This window comes from Myxine glutinosa, chromosome 2 (genome assembly GCF_964187855.1).
Source record: "Myxine glutinosa chromosome 2, kmMyxGlut1.1, whole genome shotgun sequence".
Taxonomy (NCBI): domain Eukaryota; kingdom Metazoa; phylum Chordata; class Myxini; order Myxiniformes; family Myxinidae; genus Myxine; species Myxine glutinosa.
The window spans coordinates 209,760,299-209,783,498 of NC_136262.1; the positions used below are offsets into that span (position 1 = coordinate 209,760,299).

The following is a 23,200-nucleotide window of genomic DNA, read 5'->3' on the forward strand; positions in this document are numbered from 1 at the left end:
GTCAGGTTCACTATGTTTTTTCGTTCAAAATCATGGTAGATTAGCAAACCTATACATTTTTGGAAACGTTATTACATGGAAAATCTGAAAATCAATGTTTACATTTGCCAATTCCGACCAATTCGATTCGACCAATTCGACCAATCGACGAATTCCATTCGACCAATTCGACCATTCGACCAATCGTTTCGATCGACCATTCGACCATTCGACCAATTCGACCGACCAATTTTAGCTCTTTCACGAGCCTCGATTCAGTATACAAAAAAATAAAAAATAAAAAATTCGATCGATTCGATTCGATTCATCGAATTCGATTCCATTCGATTCATCGAATTCGATTCGATCAACCATTCGACCAATTCGATTTGCCAATCAATTTGACCGACCTTTGCTTGTGTGGAACGGACTGTGAAAACGATGCGGACTATATTGTCGGATACGACACACAGGACAGTGATGACGAACTCTAAATGGCATATTCTGTAATCGTGTATGTTTGATGCCATTGACTGCCTGTGTATATTTTGTCATTGACTGCCTGTGTAGATGTGAAGTCATACTGACTGCATGTGTATATATGATTTTGCTGACTGCCTGTGTATGTTTGGTGATATGAATTATTGTGACACATTTTGATGTTATTAACTGCCTGTACAAAATGATAACATGTATTTGATTATGCAACTTATCGCGAATATAAAGACAGTATTTTGCAATTCAAAACCTTTGATTCGTGTCTTACCATTCCTCATAGCACTAATTTGATACTTTCATTGGATTCCTTGTCCCTGAAAATATAGGTTTAGTATATTTTAAAAAGTTTTTAGGGTAACTAGGGCATTGCCCGTACTATATCTATATCTAAAATTATATCCCCCCCCTCTATTTACATGAAATGGTTTGGTCCAACGCGAACGGCTTGCGAGTCCGGTGACAATCCCCCCCCTCTATTTACATGAAATGGTTTGGTCCAAAGCGAACGGCTTCCGGAGTTTGGTAAAGAAATCGCCATCGCGTGCACAAACGCGCAGGAAAGCGAATGAATCGCAAATTCGTTTTTATTAGTTTTAAAACATAGTTTAACGCCAACATAGTTTGCAAACGTGAAATAAATGAATACGCTCTCAAATGTGCCATCCGAGGCAGAGTGTGTCCGCCACGTTCGGCACACGCGATAGTTCGCTGCTCTCTGATTGGTTGAATCGTTTTTTGGACATAGCTCGGTAAGTAATTGTCCGATTAATATGAAACCTTGAAAAGGCACATCCTCGGGTCCCCAGCAATATACCTGGCAAGTTAAAAGTATATCGGACCCGTGGTTGTCGAGAAACAGCGGTCACAGACAAACGTACAAACGTACAGAGATTACTGGAATTATAGATAGTTTAGGGTAATTAGAGGCAGAAATAGAACAAAATATGTATTTTACAGTGGCCATTTTGAAAATCCAAAATGGCCGCCATACAGGTATCTCTCCAAATGTAAACATTGATTTTTAGTTTCCTTATGCTATAACCTTTCCAAAAATATATAGGTTTGCTAATCTACCATGATTTTGAACGAAATATAATTTATTGACATAGTGAACCTGACTAGAACCTGTCTTATTTAAACCTCAGACATTTAGTTTGGTTTGCTCTGTGTTGTTGAAGTGTGCGGCGTCACCATGCCTAGATCAAAAGAGCTCTCTGAGGCCTTCAGAAAGAAGGTTATAGATGCCTACGAATCTGGGAGGGGATTTAAAAAGATCTCCAAACAATTTGAAATCAATCATTCGACTGTCCGGAAGCTCATCTACAAGTGGAGAGGATTCCGAACAACTGCCAACTTGTTCAGGCCAGGCCGCCCCAGCAAGTTCAGCCCGAGAGCAGACCGCAAGATGCTGAAAGAAGTCTCTAAGAACCCAACAATGTCATCACGGGACCTACAGGTAGCTCTTGCCACTGTTGATGTCAAAGTGCACGAGTCTACCATTAGAAAGAGGCTGCACAAATTTGATCTACATGGGAGGTGTGCCAGGAGGAAACCTTTGCTGTTCAGAAAGAACATCACGGCAAGACTAAAGTTTGCCAATGAACACCGAGGCAAAGACCAGCACTTCTGGAACAATGTGCTCTGGACAGATGAGTCGGAGGTACAGCTATTTGGCCACAGTACCAGAAGACATGTTTGGCGAAAACCAAAGACAGCATTTGACCATAAGAACCTGATACCAACTGTAAAGCATGGTGGTGGAAATATTATGGTTTGGGGCAGCTTTGCTGCATCAGGGCCTGGGCAGCTCACCATCATGGAATCCACTATGAATTCTTCATTGTACCAGATGGTGCTTGAGGATAATATGAGGCCATCTGTCGGAAAGTTGAAGCTCAACCGAAGGTGGACCTTGCAACATGACAATGACCTTAACATGTCAGTAAATCCACCAAGGAATGGCTGAAAAGAAAGAAATGGAGGGTTCTGGAATGGCCAAGTCAAAGCCCGGATCTAAATCCCATCGAGATGTTGTGGGGGGATTTGAAACGAGCTGTGCATGCAAGAAACCCCTCAAACATCACACAGCTGAAAGAATTCTGCATGGAGGAGTGGGCAAAAATTTCTCCCAGTCGATGTCAGAGACTGGTAGACGGTTATAAGAAACGCCTACTTGAGGTTGTTTCTGCCAAAGGGGGCAATACCACCAATTAGAGCCAAGGGTGTAGTTCCTTTTTCCACATGCGAAATTTGCATTTATGTTTATTTAAATTACGCAATGGACAACAAAATGTAAATGTTTCATGATATTTGTTATATTATATCACCTTTATCTGTCAATATTGTTGAAATGAAGATCAAATCGCTGTATGTTGAAAAAGTCAAAACTTTACATGGGGTGTACTTACTTTTTCACATGACTGCGTGTGTGTGTGCGTGCGTGTGCGTGTGCATATATATATATACATACGTCCACGTCTGATTTAATCTCCCGATTATTTATTCAATGCAAATGAGACGCCCTGCTCGTACTGTGGAGTTTCTCCTATTTCTCACAGAGATATATATATATATATATATATATATATATATATATATATATATATATATATATATATATATATATATATATATATATACACACACACACATATATATACACACACAACAACAACAACAAAACAGGCATTTCAAGGCCATTTTCCCTGCTAGAGCAGGGGTTAGCCTTGGGGGCCCCATGACAATCTTATTCTCCAAATATATATATATAACACAGTACATTACCTCTGGTATATCGCTCCCATTAAGGTGCAGCGATAGCTGGATGGGATACCTTAATGGCGGTTCACCAATGATGGTATGGAGTCGCATAATCACTGGTTTATAACCGAAAGGTTTTTCAGATACACAAGTGTATGCAAGACTCACTGAGTTGCCCTGATGAAGCCCCAACAAGGGCGAAACCAGGTCGGTAACTGTGAGTTTTGTATACACTTGTGACAGTATCTGAACTAAGATCTAAATTATGACGCACTGCTAGATGGCTCCTCCGGAGCTTGGCAGGCAAGGCGTACTTACGTGGTGGTGACTCACGGCGTGCGTTCATTAGGTTGGAGAACGGAAATAATGGACTCTGATGTGTGTGTGTGCATATATATATGCGGTCTCAAAACCGCAACAATACATATATATATATATATATATATACAGTGGAACCTTGACTTACGAGTGCACCAACTTACGAGTTTTCCGAGATACGAGCCGTCGCTCGGGCGGTTTATTGCTTTGAGATGCGAGCCGAGATTTGAGTTACGAGCTTTCGCCACCCGCCACCAGGTGGGTTCCGGTCACGTGGTTATCTTGCCGTGCAAGTATCTCTGCCGTATATCGCTGCTGCTTTGTTTTCGCATTTTGGTTATTTTGGAAAATTTCTTAGTTTTAACCATGGGTCCTAAGAAATTGAGTGCCAAGGGAAGAGAGGATGATGTGCTTGGATATAAAACACGCAATCGTCGAAAAACATGAGCGAGGTGTGCGTGTTGTCGACTTGGTGAGGCGGATGTGAAGGCAGCTGAAGATTTTATTATAACTTTTGCCGAACTGATAGAAGCCGAACGATACATCCCCCAGCAAATCTTCAACTGTGACGAGACAGGGCTCTTCTGGAAAAAGATGCCGAGGAGGACGTATATAACGGCAGAGGAGAAGAGCATGCCAGGCCACAACTTGTTCAGAGTGCCGGCGATAGCTCGCCTTCTCTTTGTGGAAAACACGGTGAGATCCTTAACATCCAACAACTAATGGGACGCAAACGGGGCGCCCAGTTTAGCGGTACACACATTGATGAATCACCCTGCCTGTGATTCACCCATGACAGGTTATAGCTGGGTCGGGATTCAAACCCAGGCTGGACAGTTTAGAGTCAAGTGTGCGTACCTCCAGTCCAGGCCATCCTGCCAACTTGTATGCTGCATACAGGTGAAATATAAAGCGCGAGATATTTTTATATATACTGTATACTTAAAAAAAAATTGGTGTGGTTTTTGGCGGGCTGGAACGGATTAATAGCATTTCAATGGGGAAATTTGATTTGAGAAACGAGCAAATTGAGTTACGAGCTCGGTCACAGAACGAATTAAACTCGTAAGTCAAGGTTCCACTGTGTGTGTGTGTGTGTGTGTGTGTGTGTGTGTGTGTGTGTGTGTGTGTGTGTGTGTGTGTGTGTGTGTGTGTGTGTGTGTGTGTGTGTGTGTGTGTGTGTGTGTGTGTGTGTGTGTGTGTGTGTGTGTGTGTGTGTGTGTGTGTGTGTGTGTGTGTGTGTGTGTGTGTGTGTGTGTGTGTGTGTGTGTGTGTATATATATATATATTGTTGCGGTTTTGAGAACCCACACTCTTGTAAATAAATATGACATTAAAGGGTTAAAGGTTGCACCCCATAGTTAGGCCACAAGAAACACGTTGGCCACCATAGGACTTCAGTTATTTCATTAGTATGTGTTTAGATAAGGCCATGTTTCCAATAGTTGAATCTGCGTTGTGTCAATTAAATAAGGAGTAGGCCCTTTCGTCCATTTTAACAGCCTCCCTCTCCAAGCCACGCCATTACGCGCCCTCCAGTCTGCCCCATGGCCCTCCCAAATTGTTACGCGCCTCGGCAAGCAGCAGCTGCCTTAGCGCTCGCTCAACGCCGCCATAAGCCACGAGGTGAGGCCCGGAAAAGGGGGCGGAGCGCCATGAAAAAGGTGTGGCCATGTCAACCCACCATCAGGGCGTGGCCGGTAAGCGATAACCAGCCAACCAGGGCTGAAGTGACATCGCCGACAGGCGTGGCTTTGGTGCTCGCGGAGCGATCGCTTGGTTGCGTTATAAAAGCACGAACGCAAAGCCCTTTCACAGGACTGACTGGGAAACGCGCGTTGCAAAAGGACTGATGAGATATACGGCGCGCTTGGTGAGAGAACTTAGTGGAGGACGGATGAGTGGCGCTGATTAAAGGAGGACCGTATTAAAGGAGGACTTATCGGGAGAGCGCACATTTGTGAAGAGATATACGGCACGCTTGATGAGAGAACTGTCCAAGACGGCGTCGTACGATTGGCGTTGTGAAGGACTGGTTGGAAACGCGCTGTGCGAAAGGACCTTGGAGAGAGGGGGCGTTTGGCATGTGTGCATTTATTACATACGCCATAGGACACCAGCTTCCCCCCGCTATATAATTTTCCGGTCGCGTTTCAACTACACGCGGAGCTGCCTGCCGGGTTTCGTCCGTTGGACTGGAGCCTGGATCGTAGCCGGGACGCGTTGGTGACCATCAACCATCTACAATCCCCGTGTGAGTGTCTGAGACGGGCCGGTTTGTCCTGGGTATTAAGAATAAGACTGTTTAAGGTTGCCCTGTGTTCTTCTTCTTCCTCTTCCTATCCTGTACATTCTTTCGTTTCCTCTTCTTGTAAATTGTTAATAAACCAATCTTTGTTCTTCCTATTTTCTGGGTTTCCTCTTATTCGATCGCATCCGTCTTTTCTCTCATTGGGTAAACGTGGCACGATTAGAAACCGCTCAGAATCGGGTTTAGTCCTTGCTAACGGCCCGAATCGCGGCTCGCTTCGCTCGGCGTGTCCACTAACGCCGTGGTCCGGGCGGGCGTTATCTCCTTGCTTTACGGCCGGTGGTAGTACTTAGGTAATTGGACTAAGACTCGACCAACAACCCTATTTACCACCGACCGGAAGGAACGTTATAACTTCCAGGACTCGGGTCGGCCAGATAAAAGGACAAGGGGATTCAACCCCCCTTGATAAGGGGAGAGCCGACATCCGAGATCCTCAACAATACATATACACACACACACACACACACACACACACACACACACACACACACACACACACACACACACACACACACACACACACACACACACACACACACACACACACACACACACACACACACACACACACACACACAGACCCCTTCACTTTTTTCACATTTTGTTATACAACACAACAACAACAGGCATTTTAAGGCCATTTTCCCTACAAGAGCGGGGGTTAGCCTTGCGGTCCCCATGACAATCTTCTCCATTTTGCCCTATTTTCTGCATCTCCCCTTGTCAACCCCCTTGCCCGCATTTCTTCTTCGACCATCTTTAGCCAAAGCTTTCTCGGTCTTCCTCGTCCTCTACTTCCTTCTACATTCATTTCCATCACTCTTCTCAACCAGTCACTTTCATCCTTCCTCAACACATGACCAAACCATCTCAAACTGTTTCTCTTCACAGCATCCATCACAGGCTCTATTCCCATCATCTTTTGCAATTCATCATTTTTCTTCCTCTCTCTCAACGATACTATGTTATGTTGTTGATACATCAATGATACTATGATACTATGTTATATATACAATGTTATGTTGCAGCCTTATGCTGAAATCGTTTAAATTCATTTATCCCTCATCAATCTACACTCAATACCCCATAATGACAAAGAGAAAACAGGATTTTAGAAAGTTTTGCAAATTTATTAAAAATAAAAAACTGCAATATCACATTTACATAAGTAATCAGACCCTTTGCTATGACACTTGAAATTTAGCTCAGGTGCCTCCCATTTCTCTTGATCATCTTTGAGATGTTTCTACACCTTGATTGGAGTCCACCTGTGGTAAATTCAATTGATTGGACATGATTTGGAAAGGCACACACCTGTCAATATAAGGTCTCACAGCTGACAATGCATATCAGCGCAAAAACCAAGCCATGAGGTCGAAGGAACTGCCTGCAGAGCTCAGAGACAGGATTGCGTCGAGGCACAGATCTGGGGAAGCCTACAAAAAAATTTCTGCTGCATTGAAGGTTCCCAAGAGCACCGTGGCCTCCATTATTCTTAAATGGAAGAAGTTTGGAACAACCAGGACTCTTCCTAGAGCTGGCCGCCCGGCCAAACTGAGCAATCTGGGGGAGAAGGGCCTTGGTAAGAGAGGTGAGCAAGAACCCAATGGTCACTCTGGCTGAGCTCCAGAGATCCTGTGTGGAGATGGGAGAAACTTCCAGAAGGACAACCAAAACTGCAACACTCCACCGATCTGGGATTTATGGCAGAGTGGCCAGACGGAAGCCTCTCCTCAGTGAAAGACACATGAAAGCCCACAGAATCTTGTTTCTCACAGTCTGAGAGTCCTTTAGGTGCTTTTTTGCAAACTCCAAGCGCTTGGAGTGCGAGCTTAGCTGCAGTGATGTAAAATACTCATTACAGAGCAATTGTGCTGCCCACACTGGAACATCGTGCCAGGTTCTACCTCCAGGTTTGCCCGGCATTCTTCATTGGCGTATGAATGCCCCCATACATATATTTATCTCTTGTGATGAGTCTGATGGGTCAAATAAGTTAGGGTAATTATGAATCGTTCATAGGCATCACAGACATGCATCGGTAGAGATTAAGAGGTTAAGATGTGAATGCTAAATGAATCAACCTAAAATGCCACACATTAAGGTGAACCCGAACAGCTGCTGTATGCCTCCCATTAAATACACATATGATGGAAACCAACACATGCATGGGGGTGAAGTTGCATGCTGCACATGGGGAGAGGGGAAATTGGGTCTGGCAGGCTGTATGGCAAAAGGAGCGAGAGGGGGCTTTCGGTGTGTCACAGAAAAAGAGGAATATTTGTGCAAATCCACAAGAGATGGCTTCTCTACATGAAGATAGACAATAAATTGTGTGGTATAAAGTTGTCGATCTCCAACTTTCAGATGGTCTTACACCACAGTTATTTAGTGCATCGTTTTAACTTCTCATCAACACCCCCACCCCATTAGCAGAAAGGCATGGCGGCTTACCAATGCTCTCGGGAAGGTCCAGCAGTTCGTTATGTTGGAGATCCAGGTTGGTGATCTGTGTGCAATTCCCAATATCCTCTGGTAGATGTTCCAGTTGGTTGTGTGCGACATCCAGCGTCAGCAGACTGCGTAGGTGGCCTGTTCACAAGGAGCCAGCGATCAGGAAGACTGCCAACAATGACCTGCTCAGCATCAATCAATCACTTTGGAATTCCCAGCAAGCAGGGCAAAAGGATCACTTGGATTTGTGAGAAAACAAGCGTTACGCCTATGTCCCCCGTTGGGGAAGTGATGTGAGTTGACAAAGTGGAAGATGCAGAAAACATGCTATGATATGATATTTCGCTGACAAGGTTCAGACATACATGGAGGCGGCCATCTTGGATTTTGACGTGGCGACCCAATTTTCAAAAGCGTTCTTCCTTATGCCGAGATACACCCACACACCAAATTAGAAGTTGGTACTTCGCTTATTTTCCAATATATTCAGCTCACAAGGTTCAGACGTACATGGCGGCGGCCATCTTGGATTTTTACGTGGCGACCCAATTTTCAATAGGTTTCTTCCTTATGCCTAGATACACCCACACACCAGATTAGAAGTTGGTACTTCGCTTATTTTTCAAGATATTTCGCTCACAAGGTTCAGACATATATATGGTGGTGGCCATCTTGCATTTTGACGTGGCGACCCAATTTTCAATAGCGTTCTTCCTTGTGCCTAGATACACCCACACACCCGATTAGAAGTTGGTACTTCGCTTATTTTTCAAAATATTTCACTCAAGGTTCAGACATACATGGCGGCGGCCATTTTGGATTTTGACGTGGCGACCCAATTTTCAATAGGGTTCTTCCTTATGCCTAGATACACCCACACACCAGATTATAAGTCGATACTTCGCTTATTTTTCAAGATATTGCGCTCACAAGGTTCAGACATACATGGCATCAGACATACATGGCGGCGGCCATCTTGGATTTTGACGTGGGTTGCACCCACACACCAAATTCGAATGCTGTCCTTCGCTTACGCACGCACGCCCGGAGTGGAAAACCATAGTCCCCCTTTCGCTCCGCGGTGCGACGGGGGACAACAAGCAAAGCAACCACCTGCTGGGTAGAATATTGATTCTGCGTATTTACGTTCATTTCGACTGAACTGTTTGTTTCTACAATGGCCGGAATGTTTCGAAACAAAAAATAAAAATTGCAATAAATAATTTAAAATCATTTTCAATCACTCTTTGAACCCCATCCTTGCCCTTGTTCGGTTCCAGCCTCACCTGCCCGCAAGAATAACACCAACACTCCCTTTAACTCAATTACATATTTCCCCCAATATGCATTTCGGCATGGGGAATGGGGGTATCCAGCAATCCTGTCATGTTTAGATATTGAATATGGAGATGGCTCTTTTCAAGGTGTTTAGTCATATTTTTTTTAAAGAATGCCGATTAATGAAAGCTAATTAAAACACAACAGTGGTAATAACCCTGAACGTCTCACAAATTATATGATATGCCTCTAAATTAATAGCATGACACGAGAAGAATGCCACAAGTCGATTTATTTATTTATTTTCTTACACTGATGCTCATGGAAGGAAGATCGAGGTCAAAGGGGAAAAAGGCAACTTACCGACAGCAGAACATGGAAGGGGTGTGGTAGGGTAGAAGGGAGGGGGGGAGGATGAAAGATTCAGTAACTTGAATGTTAGTTGCACCAAACTGTTATCTTTATGTTAGCCAACCCCATTTCATTAATAAGGCACTTGGTAGAGCGCATACCCATGGCCAGATTGAACAGTTTACGTTTTGTATCCCACTGATAGCCAGGCTCTGCATTCAGACCTCCAAAATCTGATCGGCTTGTTCTGGTCACCGAATCAAGTCCTCCACAAAATTGTCATAATCCATCTAACAACCTTTTGAAATATCATTGTATATATCATTTTTGGCCCCACATTTCAATGGTGAAGAATCACTGAAAAAATTCTCGTATTCAAATCTGTATCAGGATCATCAAAATCGAAACAATTTGTCCTCATCACACACCCAACCTGTCCACCATATTTTGTCAGAATCCGTCCATAACTTTATGATATATCCTGCTCACAGACAGACAAAGATAGCGGTGAAAACATAACCTCCATCCACGTTCAGTGGCAGAGGTAACTGGAAAGAGCCATCAGGCATTGCAGATCCTCACCAGAATTGGTTTTGTGTGGTGTTTGTGTGGCGGTGTTTGTTTGGTGTGTCGATGATGCATTGACCACATAGGTTTATGTCCATATAGCGGACAAACAGACCTTTCAGTTTTATTGTATATATTCACGTTCCAATCATATCCATTTTAAAAAGACTAGCAGAGTATCCACCCTATGTGCGATCTTGTTCTCAGCATGCAACACGTTCTTCTGAAACATACTTTTATTTTGCCAGTGTACGTATAGGTAACTGACAGCTCACCACCAAAAATAAAAATAACCCAGGTTACATGCATGAAGCAAAAACATGCCTAATACTTGTAATTCAAAACACCTCAATGCACTGGAAAACATGGGGAGAGGAATACTGCACTGTAAAGGGTGGGGACTTGTAATACCCTTTCCCACCTTGAGGTGGTGCTACACAATACACATTTACATAGAGAATTTGTGTCAGCCCGTTGGAACCGTTATGACACCACCTCTCTTAGGAGCGGGATTACAGTGACCTCAAATAAACCTCAAATAATAACTGGGGGGTTTTAACAAGTATGGGATTACAGACAACAAATTAGGAAAGAGAGAGAAACAACGAGGAGAGAGAGGAGAGAGAGGAGAGAGAGAGAAAGGGATAAGGAGATAGAGAAAAAAAAAAAACACACACACACACACACGGAATGATAAAAAAAAAAAAAAAAAACGGAGATCTTAAATCCATCCCAGGGAATATTACGACAAATGAACTGCAGTTGGAGATAACAACCAACGACCGACACACACACACACACACACACACACACACACACACACACACACACACACACACACACACACACACACACACACACACACACACACACACACACACACACACACAAAGCAAGACCATCTTAATTACCGTGTGTTGCATCTCCGATCGACCAAGCGATACACAATTGCCAAGGTTAGCAACGAGCAAGATTCACGACATTCACCAAAGCAATGTGCCATCCCAGTATTGTGTTGGGAATGTACAGCTTAGTTCATCGAAAGGACTGGGACAGCCAAATTGGAACAAAAGGGCTGTGTGGCTTGGTACCATGTTTGGTGCTAGCGTCTAACGCACCTCAACTGCTTGCAAATAGCACTTGTGAAAAGAACTTGCTGTCCTTCCAACAGCGTTAGAAATTCCCCAAAAAAAAAAAAGCAGAGATCTCTCTTGCTGCAAAACAAAAGCAGAAGTACAAGCAAGCTTCCTATGACAGGCACACCATTACGATTTGAAAACCCTCATCACTAGCATAACCCTCGAGTCACGGATCAGCCAAAGAAGGTACTCTCACCGATCTCTCCAGGAAGGTGCTTGATCTTGTTCTCACGTATACTTAGCATTGTGAGTTTGCACAGATTCCCAAGCTCCTTTTCGACCTGAAAAAAATTAATATGTCCACAAATCAAGACCTGCGTGTTTTTCTTCCAGCGATTCCGCGGCTCCGAGAGAAACATGACCGGGAGTCAAACGCAGCCCTGAAGCAATCATGTCCGTCTTAAGATGCAAAATACCCCAAGTCGGAGACATCATTCTGCTGCCGCTGCTTCTGCGGCCTAGCAGCTTTGTGTGTGTTATTGCTGTGTTACCACCTGCAAGCGATGTAACAATTTTCCAAAGGGTTCATGGGGTAGCTTTTTGCGGTATCAGTACCGGATGTGTTGCGAGTGGTGCTGCATGTTTCAAACAAAGGTCTCAGTAGTTTCTGTCTTCAGTCTTGTTAAGAATATCGGGTTTGCCATGTCACAGCATCGCATTGAATTTGTTAAGCAATTACGGATAACATTAACAACTTGCAGGAAGAAACCAAACATTAATGCAACGTGTGTACAGGTTTCTGCATTGATTAATCATTCCAGGCCGGAACCATTGCGAGGCAGTGCAGCGGTGGTTGAGCAGTGCAATCCCACAAATAAGTTTCGGAACCACAAAGGTCTTGTTGCCTTCTGTCACAAGATCCACTTCAGAGGGGCATGGGAGAGCTCATTGATAATGGGTAAGGTCACCACACCGTCAATGGAGCAGAGGTACACAGGCTAACAGGACACAAGCAAACAGTCAATTGGTACATGTACAGAGAGGACAATGGAATCGGGGCTGGGGAGGAGTGAGCAGAAAAAGGGTGTGTGAAAGATAAACAAAGAAAGTTTCAGGTGGACTGGAGGGAAATCAGCGAGAATCCAATGATCTTGGATAGGAATGGAGTAAAGTTTTGCCTTCTTTTCATTTTTTTCCTTCAGTACATCCTGGTGCCTGGTGTTGCCTGGTGTTGGCTTAGCGGTTAGGGTGCCGGCTTGGGATCCTAGGATCCTGGGTTGGAATCCCGGTCGATCGCTGAATTAACGCCAGGGGCATTGACTCAGCCTGTCATCCTTCCGAGGTCAGCAAATTGAGTACCAGCTTGCTGGGATGAATGATCATGGTGTGTACCCCGATTTAGAATAGGTCCACCGTATCCCTGCGCATCGTAAGAGGCGACTAAGGGTTGGCGTCAGGAAGGGCATCCGGCCATAAAAACATTGCCTCAAACAGGGAACCATGATTGGCATGGGGCCCGCAAGGCTAACCCCCGCTCTAGCGGGGAAAATGGCCTTAAAACGATCATTCAGTACATCAGAAGATAAATGAAATAATAACAATTATAAGTATTCATACTAAAAATATATGCAGAGCCATCGTTTATCAAGATTGAAAATTGTGGAAAGTAAAGGAAATGTTAAAGCAAGGGAAAGGTATTGGAAAACGAATGAGGTTGAGAAGGTAAAGGAGCAAATTGAAATAATGTATAATGAATTTAGTTCTGGGAAAGGAGGGGCCAGTGGTCCATTTCACATACATGTTGTGTAGAAACCTCAGGTTAATGTGGGGGTAGGGGGGCGTACCTGTGTGATACGGTTGAAGCGCAGGTACAGTACAGTGAGCGAGACGAGAGAGTAGACGACGGGTGGGATCATACGCAGCTTGTTGTGCCGCAGGTCCAGCATACGGAGGCTGTGCAACCCGGCCAGCGCGTCGGGTAGACCCGTGAGCGTGTTCTCATTCAGCGCCAGTGTCACCAGATTCACCAGGCAGCCAATTTCATCAGGCAGCGTGGGCAGCTTGTTGCCATATAGGTATAGCTCGGTCAGCTGTGTGAGCTCCTGTGAGCAAACACCAACACACGTCAGGGCTCCATCCCTTTTCACAACTGGCTATGGTTATTTAAAAACACACCCACACCACACCACACACGCACTTGATGTCACAGTTAATGGTGGTTTATGGCGTCCTTCTGAAATAACCATAATGTGAAGGGTAATACGGTACAAAAGAGCTGGCAGGATAGCCATGACCACAGGATACCAGTTCAATAATATCATGACCAAATACAAACTACACCACAGCATGAAAACTTAAACGCATCTATGTCCAAGAAACAGAGTGACCTCGATAAGTAAGAGAAACTGAAGTCCCAAGTGAAAAACCAGTCGAGCACCGACCTTGATACTTGGAGGCAAGGCGGTGATGGAACGTTTGGCAAGGTCGAGACGAGTGGAGTTCTGCTCCTTGCATTTGGCAAGTTCCTTCATGACCTCCATGTTTGAGGGCTTCTTTCGCGTCATCTGAGAGTTGGGCCTCTTGATTGTGTTCTGCAAGGTGAAGGCCACCCCGGTGCCAGCACCTGACTCTTTTTTCGCCTCCTTCTTCAGGGAGCTACTGGCAGTACTCATTGTGGCACGAATACTGCAACAAAAGCCTTTGGCAGTGATGGGAAATGTTTGCTTGGCAACGGCAGGCACGTTGTCAGAGCCAGTGGAGGTGAAAAAAGAAAAGAAAAAAATGTTCAGTGCTCCTTGGCAATCCAATGCAGCATCGGAGCGTCGAAAGGTGTCATTAGTCGACGCCGAAATTCTCATCCATATTCTCAAGTGTTCTCAAATCTTCCCAACAGCACAGGTGAAGCTGTGAGAAAGAAGACATGTGGAATTCAATACCATTAAGCATCCAATGGCTTTCACCATGAAATATCTCACGCAGTGAATGATCCCTTGGCATAAACCATCTTCTTCTTCTTTTGTATGCAGCACATGTCTGCGGGTGGCATCATTTGCTGGGGGCACTGCTGTGGTGGTGCCGATGCAGTGTCCCTTGTAGCTTGGTGCAGGAATTTGTAATTTGTTCAGGGTGCGGGCGATAACTCACCCCCCTTTTAGCATCCACTATCTAATGCTGGCAGACGGGACACCCGATTAACGTCCGTCCAAGGGACAGCACACGCATTGATGTGTCCCCCATTGAAACTATCAGATGTACCGAACAATCCTGTACACTTGTGAACATTACCCCCTCCCTCCCTCCATCCTCTTTGCCCCACGCCATTCTTACTGAATGTCTGCCAGCCAGCCAACCACTCCAGGACTGCTTTATCCTATTTGCAATAGCGTTTTAGAGAGAAGTAAAAGTGATTCCCGGCACTATCTTCCAATAAAATGAATGCCTAAGTTACGCAGCTTGAATGTTGTGACAAGCGTTTGAAAGATGTTTCAAATAAAATTGCACGTTAAAGCAATAATACACCACATTCATAATTCATCCTTTTAGAAAGTCCATTGATAAACTACAACAGTTCAAGCTTAAATACAATAATCCATCCTTAATTATGAGACGGGGCTTGGAGACATCTACAGGTATCAACCTGGCTAATAACTTGCCTCGATCACTCGAACACACACGAACACACACGAACACACACGAACACACACGAACACACTCGAACACACCCCTCTTAGTATACAAAGGTTGCTGTCATGCACCAAACACACAGGACCATTTGGCGAAGATTCCACCAGTACGGCCGTCTTTTCTGCAGAAACTTCGGAACAATTTTGGAAGTGCTCGATAAGCATGGGCACGGTCATCGACACCATGATGTGACGTGAAAGTCAAACAGCATACGACACAAAGACCCTCACCGCTCAATGTGGGTTCAGCAAGCTTCAGAATGAAGCAAAACGTTTGGTAACGGCTGGTTTAAGGCGTACCCTCCGAACACAATCTAGATATCAAATGTTCCGAGCAGCGAACAAAACATTATCCATCAAGAAACCAGTTGCACATCACAACCGCTGGCCCGCGTTCAGTCAGCAAACACACGGGGCGTCACTTTTCTGCCCATTACTTTTGCCCTTTTAAAAGCAAAGCATTCACATTAGGGCCTTAACCAGCTCTACTCGCATCAGGCATCTTCCAAATGGGTGGTCGAAGGAGGGGTGGGGAGTGCAGAGTGGTTTAAATTGATGCAAAAACGACACATAGCAACGTTATTGATTTCTGGGTAAGATGCATGTCAAGTGAAATCGATGATTACACTTATTAGATTAACAACTGTACAGTGTACATCGATTCATTTTAAGACCAAAACATTGTGGGGGGTTTTTTGTATTTATTCATCCGCTATCACGATAACGTGAGAACAAAACGTGGAAGCATAAATCGTGGAATGTTATACTCTTATGCAAAATAATGGGAAAAAAATATTTTTGCCTCCTCCACCAAAAGTGGACAGAGGTTACATTTTTCACCCCGGTCTATTTGTGAACAGGATATCTCAAAACATTGTGGACCGATTCAGACAAAACTTGGTGGACAGGTTGGGTGTGTGACAGGGACAAATTGATTAGATTTTGGTGAAGATCCGAATCAGGATACGAGAATTTTTAAGAGATTCTTCACCAATGAGAAAGTGCCAAAAACTATATATAGCATGATGTCTCAAGAAGTTGTGTACTGATTCGGACAAAACTTGGTAGTTGAGTTGTGTAGGTGACAAGATAAGCCGATTACATTTTGGTTAAGGTAAGGATGCAGATCTGGCCTATCTGTGGATAAAAAACGTAAATTGTTCAGTGTAGTGGATGTATGCTCTCTGCAAAGTGCCGTTCTGCTCGACTATAGAAACAGGTGTCGCTCCATCGGAGGGGCTAACCACAAAGATTCATGGTGCACAATTTTAACTCACTACCTTGTACGAACAAGATAGGGTGAGCAGAATAAAACAAATACATTGACCTTTACACTTTTACACATATTGTGAAAGTTAACAAGCAAGAACAGTCGATTTTGAAAGAGGGTTGTTGTGAAATCTCATTTTTAGCTCACCTGGAACGAAGTTCAGGGGAGCTTATGTGTGGCGCATCCGTCAGCCCATCAGTCAGTCCGTAAACACTTGCAACTTCTTCTCCGAAACCGCTGAAAGGATTGTGACCAAACTTGGCACAAATGATATTTGCTGTGTTGTGACTAAAGTTTGTTCACGGCATTAAATATATATATATATATATATATATATATATATATATATGTATATATATATATATATATATATATATATATACATATTATTATTATTATTTTCAGGGTTCTGAAGGGGGTTTACCAGGGTTAAAGTGGATCCAGGGTTGACCCCCCCAAAATAGGAATTTGCTTATTCCTCTGAAACTACAAACACTATTTCGATGAAACGACCACAACCTTCATCCCCCATGATGTACCAAAGTTTGTTCACGGCATTAAAAACGAGAACGACACTCTCCGACGTCACGACGTCGACTGATATACATCCGCCCACATTATTACATTATTATAATACTTGTATCAATTTTGATTTAAATCCATTCAGCTGTGCCAAAGTTAGCACATTTTTACCTGACATGACATCTGACCTATTCACCCCAAAATTTAATCAGTTCATGTTTACATCATTCTGCATACCTGTACCAAGTTTTAATTTACATCCCTTCAGCTGTTCACAAGTTCTCACATTTTTACCTGACATGACCTCTGACATCAGGACCCCAAAAATCTAATCAGTTAATCTTTACATCATTATACATATCTGTACCAAGCTTGAATTAGATCCCTTTAGCCATTCTAGAGTTATAGACCTATTACATACTTTGACCTTTGACCTCTTGAACCCAAATTCTAATCATTTAATCTTTACATCATTATACATACCCGTGCCAAATTTGAATGAGATCACTTCAGCCGTTGTCAAGTTTTAGACCTATTACAGATGTGACCTTTGACCTTTGAACCCAAAATCAAATCAGTTCATCTTTACATCATTCTACATAAGTGTACATTTGGTCAGAATCCCATCAATGGATCACAAGTTATTGCGGTAACAGTATTTTTACCTAACATGACCTCTGACCTTTGCCCTCGTAATCCCAAAATCGAATCAGTTCATCTTTACCTCATTATACACACCTGTGCCAAGTTTGACTAAGATCCCTTTAGCCATTCTCCAGTTATCGCAGTTACGAAAACCTATCACGGACGGATGGACAGGACAGCTGGACAGACAGCCGGATGGGCAACCTGAAAACATAATGCCTCGAGCGACTTCGTCGGCGGAGGCATAAAAAGTGCCCCTTCGAGGGTCTAAGGGGTGGGGGTGGGAGGGGGGGGGTAGTTGCCCCCCAAACTAGGTATTTTTTTGTTTGTTTGTTTAAAGTCTTATGATTATGTTAGTATGATTCTACATGCTGCCCTGTCTTCTAGCAACCATTGAAATTGGTTTAAAATACCTTTAGTCAATGCAGTATAGTTTATTCTACCAGGTGAGCGCCAGGGGTATTGCCCCCTCTGTTTATGAAGATAATCAAATATATTTCTCAGGGATTTTCCAGTCTGACTACATTCATGCATTCAAATACTCATCACCAAATGCTCTTCTAATGTCACATTGCTAATCATTCATATCTTGCGTCAAGTTCAAAAACTCTTTCCCAAATGACCTGCAAGAAAAAAAAACTAGAGGTTCCAGGGAACCTGAACTCAACTGGTCTATACCAATATGGTTAGAATATGCATAATAGGACCACAAACTATATAGTTTATATGTGCTAAAGAGGTACAGTAACGTTGAAGGTATCTCATCTATCTATAATTCCATTAATCTGTGTGTATGTGTGTATGTGTGTATGTGTGTATGTGTGTATGTGTGTATGTTTGTCTGTGACCGCTGTTTCTCGACAACTACCGGTCCGATATACTTTAAACTTGCCAGGTATATTGCTGGGGACCCGAGGATGTGCCTTTTCAAGGTTTCATATTAATCGGACAATTACTTACCGAGCTATGTCCAAAAAACGATTCAACCAATCAGAGAGCAGCGAGCTATCGCGTGTGCCGAACGTGGCGAACACACTCTGCCTCGGATGGCACATTTGAGAGCGTATTCATTTATTTCACGTTTGCAAACTATGTTGGCGCTATGTTGGCGTTAAACTATGTTTTAAAACTAATAAAAACAAATTTGCGATTCATCGTAACTGCGATATACGACCTTCCGGAGCTCCCGTGAGAGCGTGCGCCATTACGGATAGTAATTCAATTAAAAACATAAAAACATTGTCCCAATTCAGTCAGAGCGAAGGGCGTTGTTTTAAGCGAAGAGCATTTTATTTTTCCCCTTAAATTCAGTCGCCGGACGGTGAAAGCTTTTTTTTGGGGGCAGCTACTGGCAGCCACGTACGGCCAATCACAGGACACGTTGTTGTGTCGACGTGCCGTGTTGTTTTCCCTCGCGGTTTGGAATGTTTTTCCTTTTCATTTTTTTTCTCTTCCTTACGGAAGTACGGGCATTTCCTTAAATTTGCGATTCTTTCGCTTTCCTGCGCGTTTGGGCACGCTATGGCGATTTCTTTACCAAACTCCGCAAGCCGTTCGCTTTGGACCAAACCATTTCATGTAAATAGAGGGGGGGGGATATAATTTTAGATATAGATATAGTACGGGCATGCCCTCGTGTTTAAACAGGAAACTAGAAAAAATTGAGTTTTAAGTGAGGCATGAAAAGTAAAACTACAATTACTTTTCTGATTTCAGACTTGAATTTATTATATGTGTTGAGGTTGTTTGTTACATACTGTCTACACACCAAGTTTCAGCCTTCTAGCTACATTAGGAAGTACCAGATTGACAAAAATTGATTTTTCAATATGGCCGCCCTGCCGCGACCATTTTTGGGCGTGCCACGCCCAAATGCAATCCCAAACTAGTTTATGTCTTAAAGATGCTGCGTAACAAGTTTCATCAAATTTGATCAATATTTGTGACTTTTAGAGCATAGACGTCGAATTGTTTACAGACGACAGACAGACGACGGACGACGGACACTGGGTGTCGACAAAAACTCAGCTGGACATAGTCCAGTTGAGTTAAAAAGCTGTTCATATGGGGGTAAAAACACTTGTGGGATATCATGGACACATCTTTGAAACACAAACCCCTCTCCCCCCTCTTCTTCTTCTTCTTCCTCTTACCATCGCTCCTCCCTACTCTTCCTCCTTCTCATTCTCCTTCCCCCCTCAAACAACAGTCAGCTTGCAATGAGGGCTGGCAAGATACCTTGGAGGTATTTAACCTGGGTTTGAATCAACCCAGCTATAAACTGTCACCCTGTTGTTTCACATGCAGCGTGAGGCATCAACATGTTCGCCATTCCTTAGAAGGATGTTAATCCGGAGAACTAGTATGGTAGCAATGGTTATGGTGGACATTAATGATCTCTTGGTGTCTTTAATGCAAAGAGTAGGCGAGTCATCTCTAGAACCCTGAACAAATTACGAATTCCTGTCGAAATCACCTGCAGTGGAACGTCAGGTCGAACCAGCCTGTTCGTGAAAGACTTGGACCAGATTTGTTGCCCTTCCCCTCCCCTACGGCCGACCCTACAAAGTGGAAATAGTTGAAGCATTAAAGAAGATTCAGTATGCATTATGCAATGCAATGTCATGATACAAATATTAACCACAATAATAGGTATTTAAGGTATTTATGCAGGAACAGTTAAAAATTAAAGAAATAAAACGCTGCACACGATGTATGTCATTTCACAGATGTGTGTAAATGAGAATGCTGCACATGATGTTGTCATTAGACAAAAATGTAATAGGTCTTGTACATATTTTGAAAGGCTTATTTCAGGGGTTAGCCTCTTTCATGTACACAGAGCCATGGCACACGATACTGGGATCCCAGGTTCTAACCATGTATACCTTGTCGATTTAGGTTGCATCTCCGCATGGCCTTACAAGTTTGTGCAAAGTACGTTGATATCTACTAATGTCTCTGTCCTACATTTGAAGTCTGTTTCAACTCCGGCACGAGTATTCGATCAATACATTTTAGTAATTAATTTCAAAAACCCAAAAGCATAGCCAATTGTACCCAAAAGGCAATGGTTCAAATCCCATATATATTTAGTCCACAGTCCCGTAATGACTCAAAAAAGACCACGTTTATGGGAGTCTTGGTTCAGGGCAAGTTAATTCAAAGCAAAAGGAAACCGAGTTGTTAGAAAGACCAATCCGAAAAGAGTTGTTACTTTACGAGTTGTTTTGACAAAACTTAAAACTTCAAGAATTTGTAGAAAGCTGTAATATGCGGATTTACACGGATGGTGCGGAGAAAGGGGGCAGGAGATGGAAACGCAAACCCGTGGTTTCACAAAAGCATATCACCATGTAGAGACAGCAGCATGCAAATACAACTATAAAACACAAACACACACACACACAGAGACACACACACACAGACACACACACACACACAGACACGAGCAGCTGTACACCCAAAGGCACGACAAGCTATGGAGAGTAATACCCTGGCACATTTACAGAAGTCTCAATATCCCATATATCCTAAACAAGGAGATATTCAGAAAATGCGACACAAGAAGAACAAAATGATCCACAGCATGGATAGACTAAAAAAAAAAGAAAGAAGCTTTTAATAGTGTCCCACGTTCATGGATGATACAATGCATGCAATTGTACAAGATCAACCCCAAATAATCAAACTGATAGAGAAAGCAATGGAGCTTTGGAACACCACATTGATATTACAACACTCGGAAGGAAAGATCGAAATACCAGGAGTGAAGATATGTCGAGGAATCTTCGAGGGAGACAGCTTGGCCTTGAATCCCTCATATTTTGCCTGGCTCTGGAACCACTGGATAACATCATTAATGAGCAAGGTCATGGATACAACCTGACATCAAATAAGAGAATGTCCAAAGAGACAAAAAAAGGTGACTTCTACTTTACATGGACGATACAAAACTCTGCACCAAACGACGAAAAATTGGCAAAACAATTCAAATTTGTGAAACAGTATCCCGACGACATTGAAATGGAATTTGGTCTGGATAAGTGCACCAAGTGCACATTCATAAAAGGTAGACCAACAAAAACGGATAACAAAAAATCGACCAAGACACAACAATACAGGAGCGAGACAACGAAGCACCTTACAAATACCTTGTTCGAGAAGAAAAGGGTCACTAACAAATGCGCAAAACAATTACCAAAGAATAGCTGTGAAGGACAAGGTTGATCCTGAAAACATACCTCACTCCAAGGAACAAAATCAAAGCCATAACTAACTCGAGGCAGGTGTCATCGAGCCCTTGGGAAGTCCTTGGATGTCACCTGTTGTGCTGGTCAAAACGAAAGATGGGACCACGCGTTTCTGCTTGGAATATCACCAACCCTGGTGTTGGGCTAGTGGCTAGGGTGCCGGCTTAGGATCCTAAGCTGGCACCCTAGCCGCTAAGCCAACACCAGGCTGGCACCCATCCCGAACCCATGCAGCAAAAAAATTCCAATGACAGGTGTGAATGGAAGATGTCGCACAACAAACCGAAACAACAATGAATCTAACGCCAACAATTGCAATAAAGGTCAAAGAAAAATCTAAAACGAAATTTCTACAGATATACACCGACAATTGGGAAAATGATGAGAACAGGAAGGTATTAAAATAAATAAATAAGTTTGACAGAGTAGACGAAGAAGGCTCTTTGGAATGGCTAAGAAGAGGTCAGCTTAACTGGGATGGAGAACGAATCATTATGAATGCCCAAGACCAAGGATGCTACAACAATGGCTCTAAGAAAATGGTGGGACTGAATCAATCAAGTGTAGGTTCTGCAAGGTAGAAATAGAAAGTACGAGCCACCAACTATCGGGATGTAAAAAGCTCATGTCAGAACAGCTGTACACACAAAGGCACAGCAAAGTAGGTTGAGTAATCCACTGGCACATCTGCCAACGTCTCAATATCCCAATTCCAGAAAACTAATGGAAACATTAACCAAAAGCAATCACTGAACACAAGGAAGTAATGCTCACGTACGATCTAATGATCCCATCAAGCATGAACATAGAAAACACAGCATTGTGACAGATTTATTGAACCGAGGTACAAAAAAAAGAAAAGAAGGCATGGCTCGTCAAGGTGTCAGTCCCCAGTGACTTTGGCCTAAAAATGCAGAAATCAAGAAAAAAGACCAAATAGGAAAACCTCAAGAATTAAGTGAAAAGATCCTGAAAGCTGAAGAGCACCAAAATTGTACCAGTGATAATTAGAATAATAGGAATGACAAAAGAGAACTTTACAGAGATCTTTTTTAAAAACATCCCTGAGAACATTACAACAAACGAACTGCATTTGGACAATGTCTGAGCCTCGGTGACGATCCTCAAAAAAGCATTCAGAACCAAATTTTGAGAATAAAAAAAACTTCACAAACTGGGCCATGAATCATGATCCCCTTAATGGTAGAGGTCGGTACTGCGATACCTGG

At 43.2% G+C, this 23,200-nt stretch overlaps 1 protein-coding gene across 11 annotated transcripts in view; it reads right to left on the reverse strand.

The window, feature by feature from the left end:
• The window catches only part of SHOC2 (SHOC2 leucine rich repeat scaffold protein), a 62,189-nt gene that overhangs the window by 33,315 nt on the left and 5,674 nt on the right, over positions 1-23,200 (reverse strand). For 4 of the 11 annotated variants that reach the window (XM_078772205.1, XM_068106389.2, XM_068106387.2 and 1 more), the window contains exons 2-6: positions 21,483-21,564; positions 14,040-14,502; positions 13,443-13,700; positions 11,855-11,939; positions 8,324-8,461 (exon numbers count right to left, since the gene is read on the reverse strand). In XM_078772205.1, the coding sequence (XP_078628331.1) occupies positions 8,324-8,461; positions 11,855-11,939; positions 13,443-13,700; positions 14,040-14,456 (898 nt within the window). In that variant the 5' untranslated portion in view covers positions 14,457-14,502; positions 21,483-21,564. Of the gene's footprint in view, positions 1-8,323; positions 8,462-11,854; positions 11,940-13,442; positions 13,701-14,039; positions 14,503-20,194; positions 20,280-21,482; positions 21,565-21,962; positions 22,180-23,200 lie in introns of those variants that run through there. The other 7 variants (XM_068106391.2, XM_068106385.2, XM_078772204.1 and 4 more) reach the window with 3 other exon arrangements.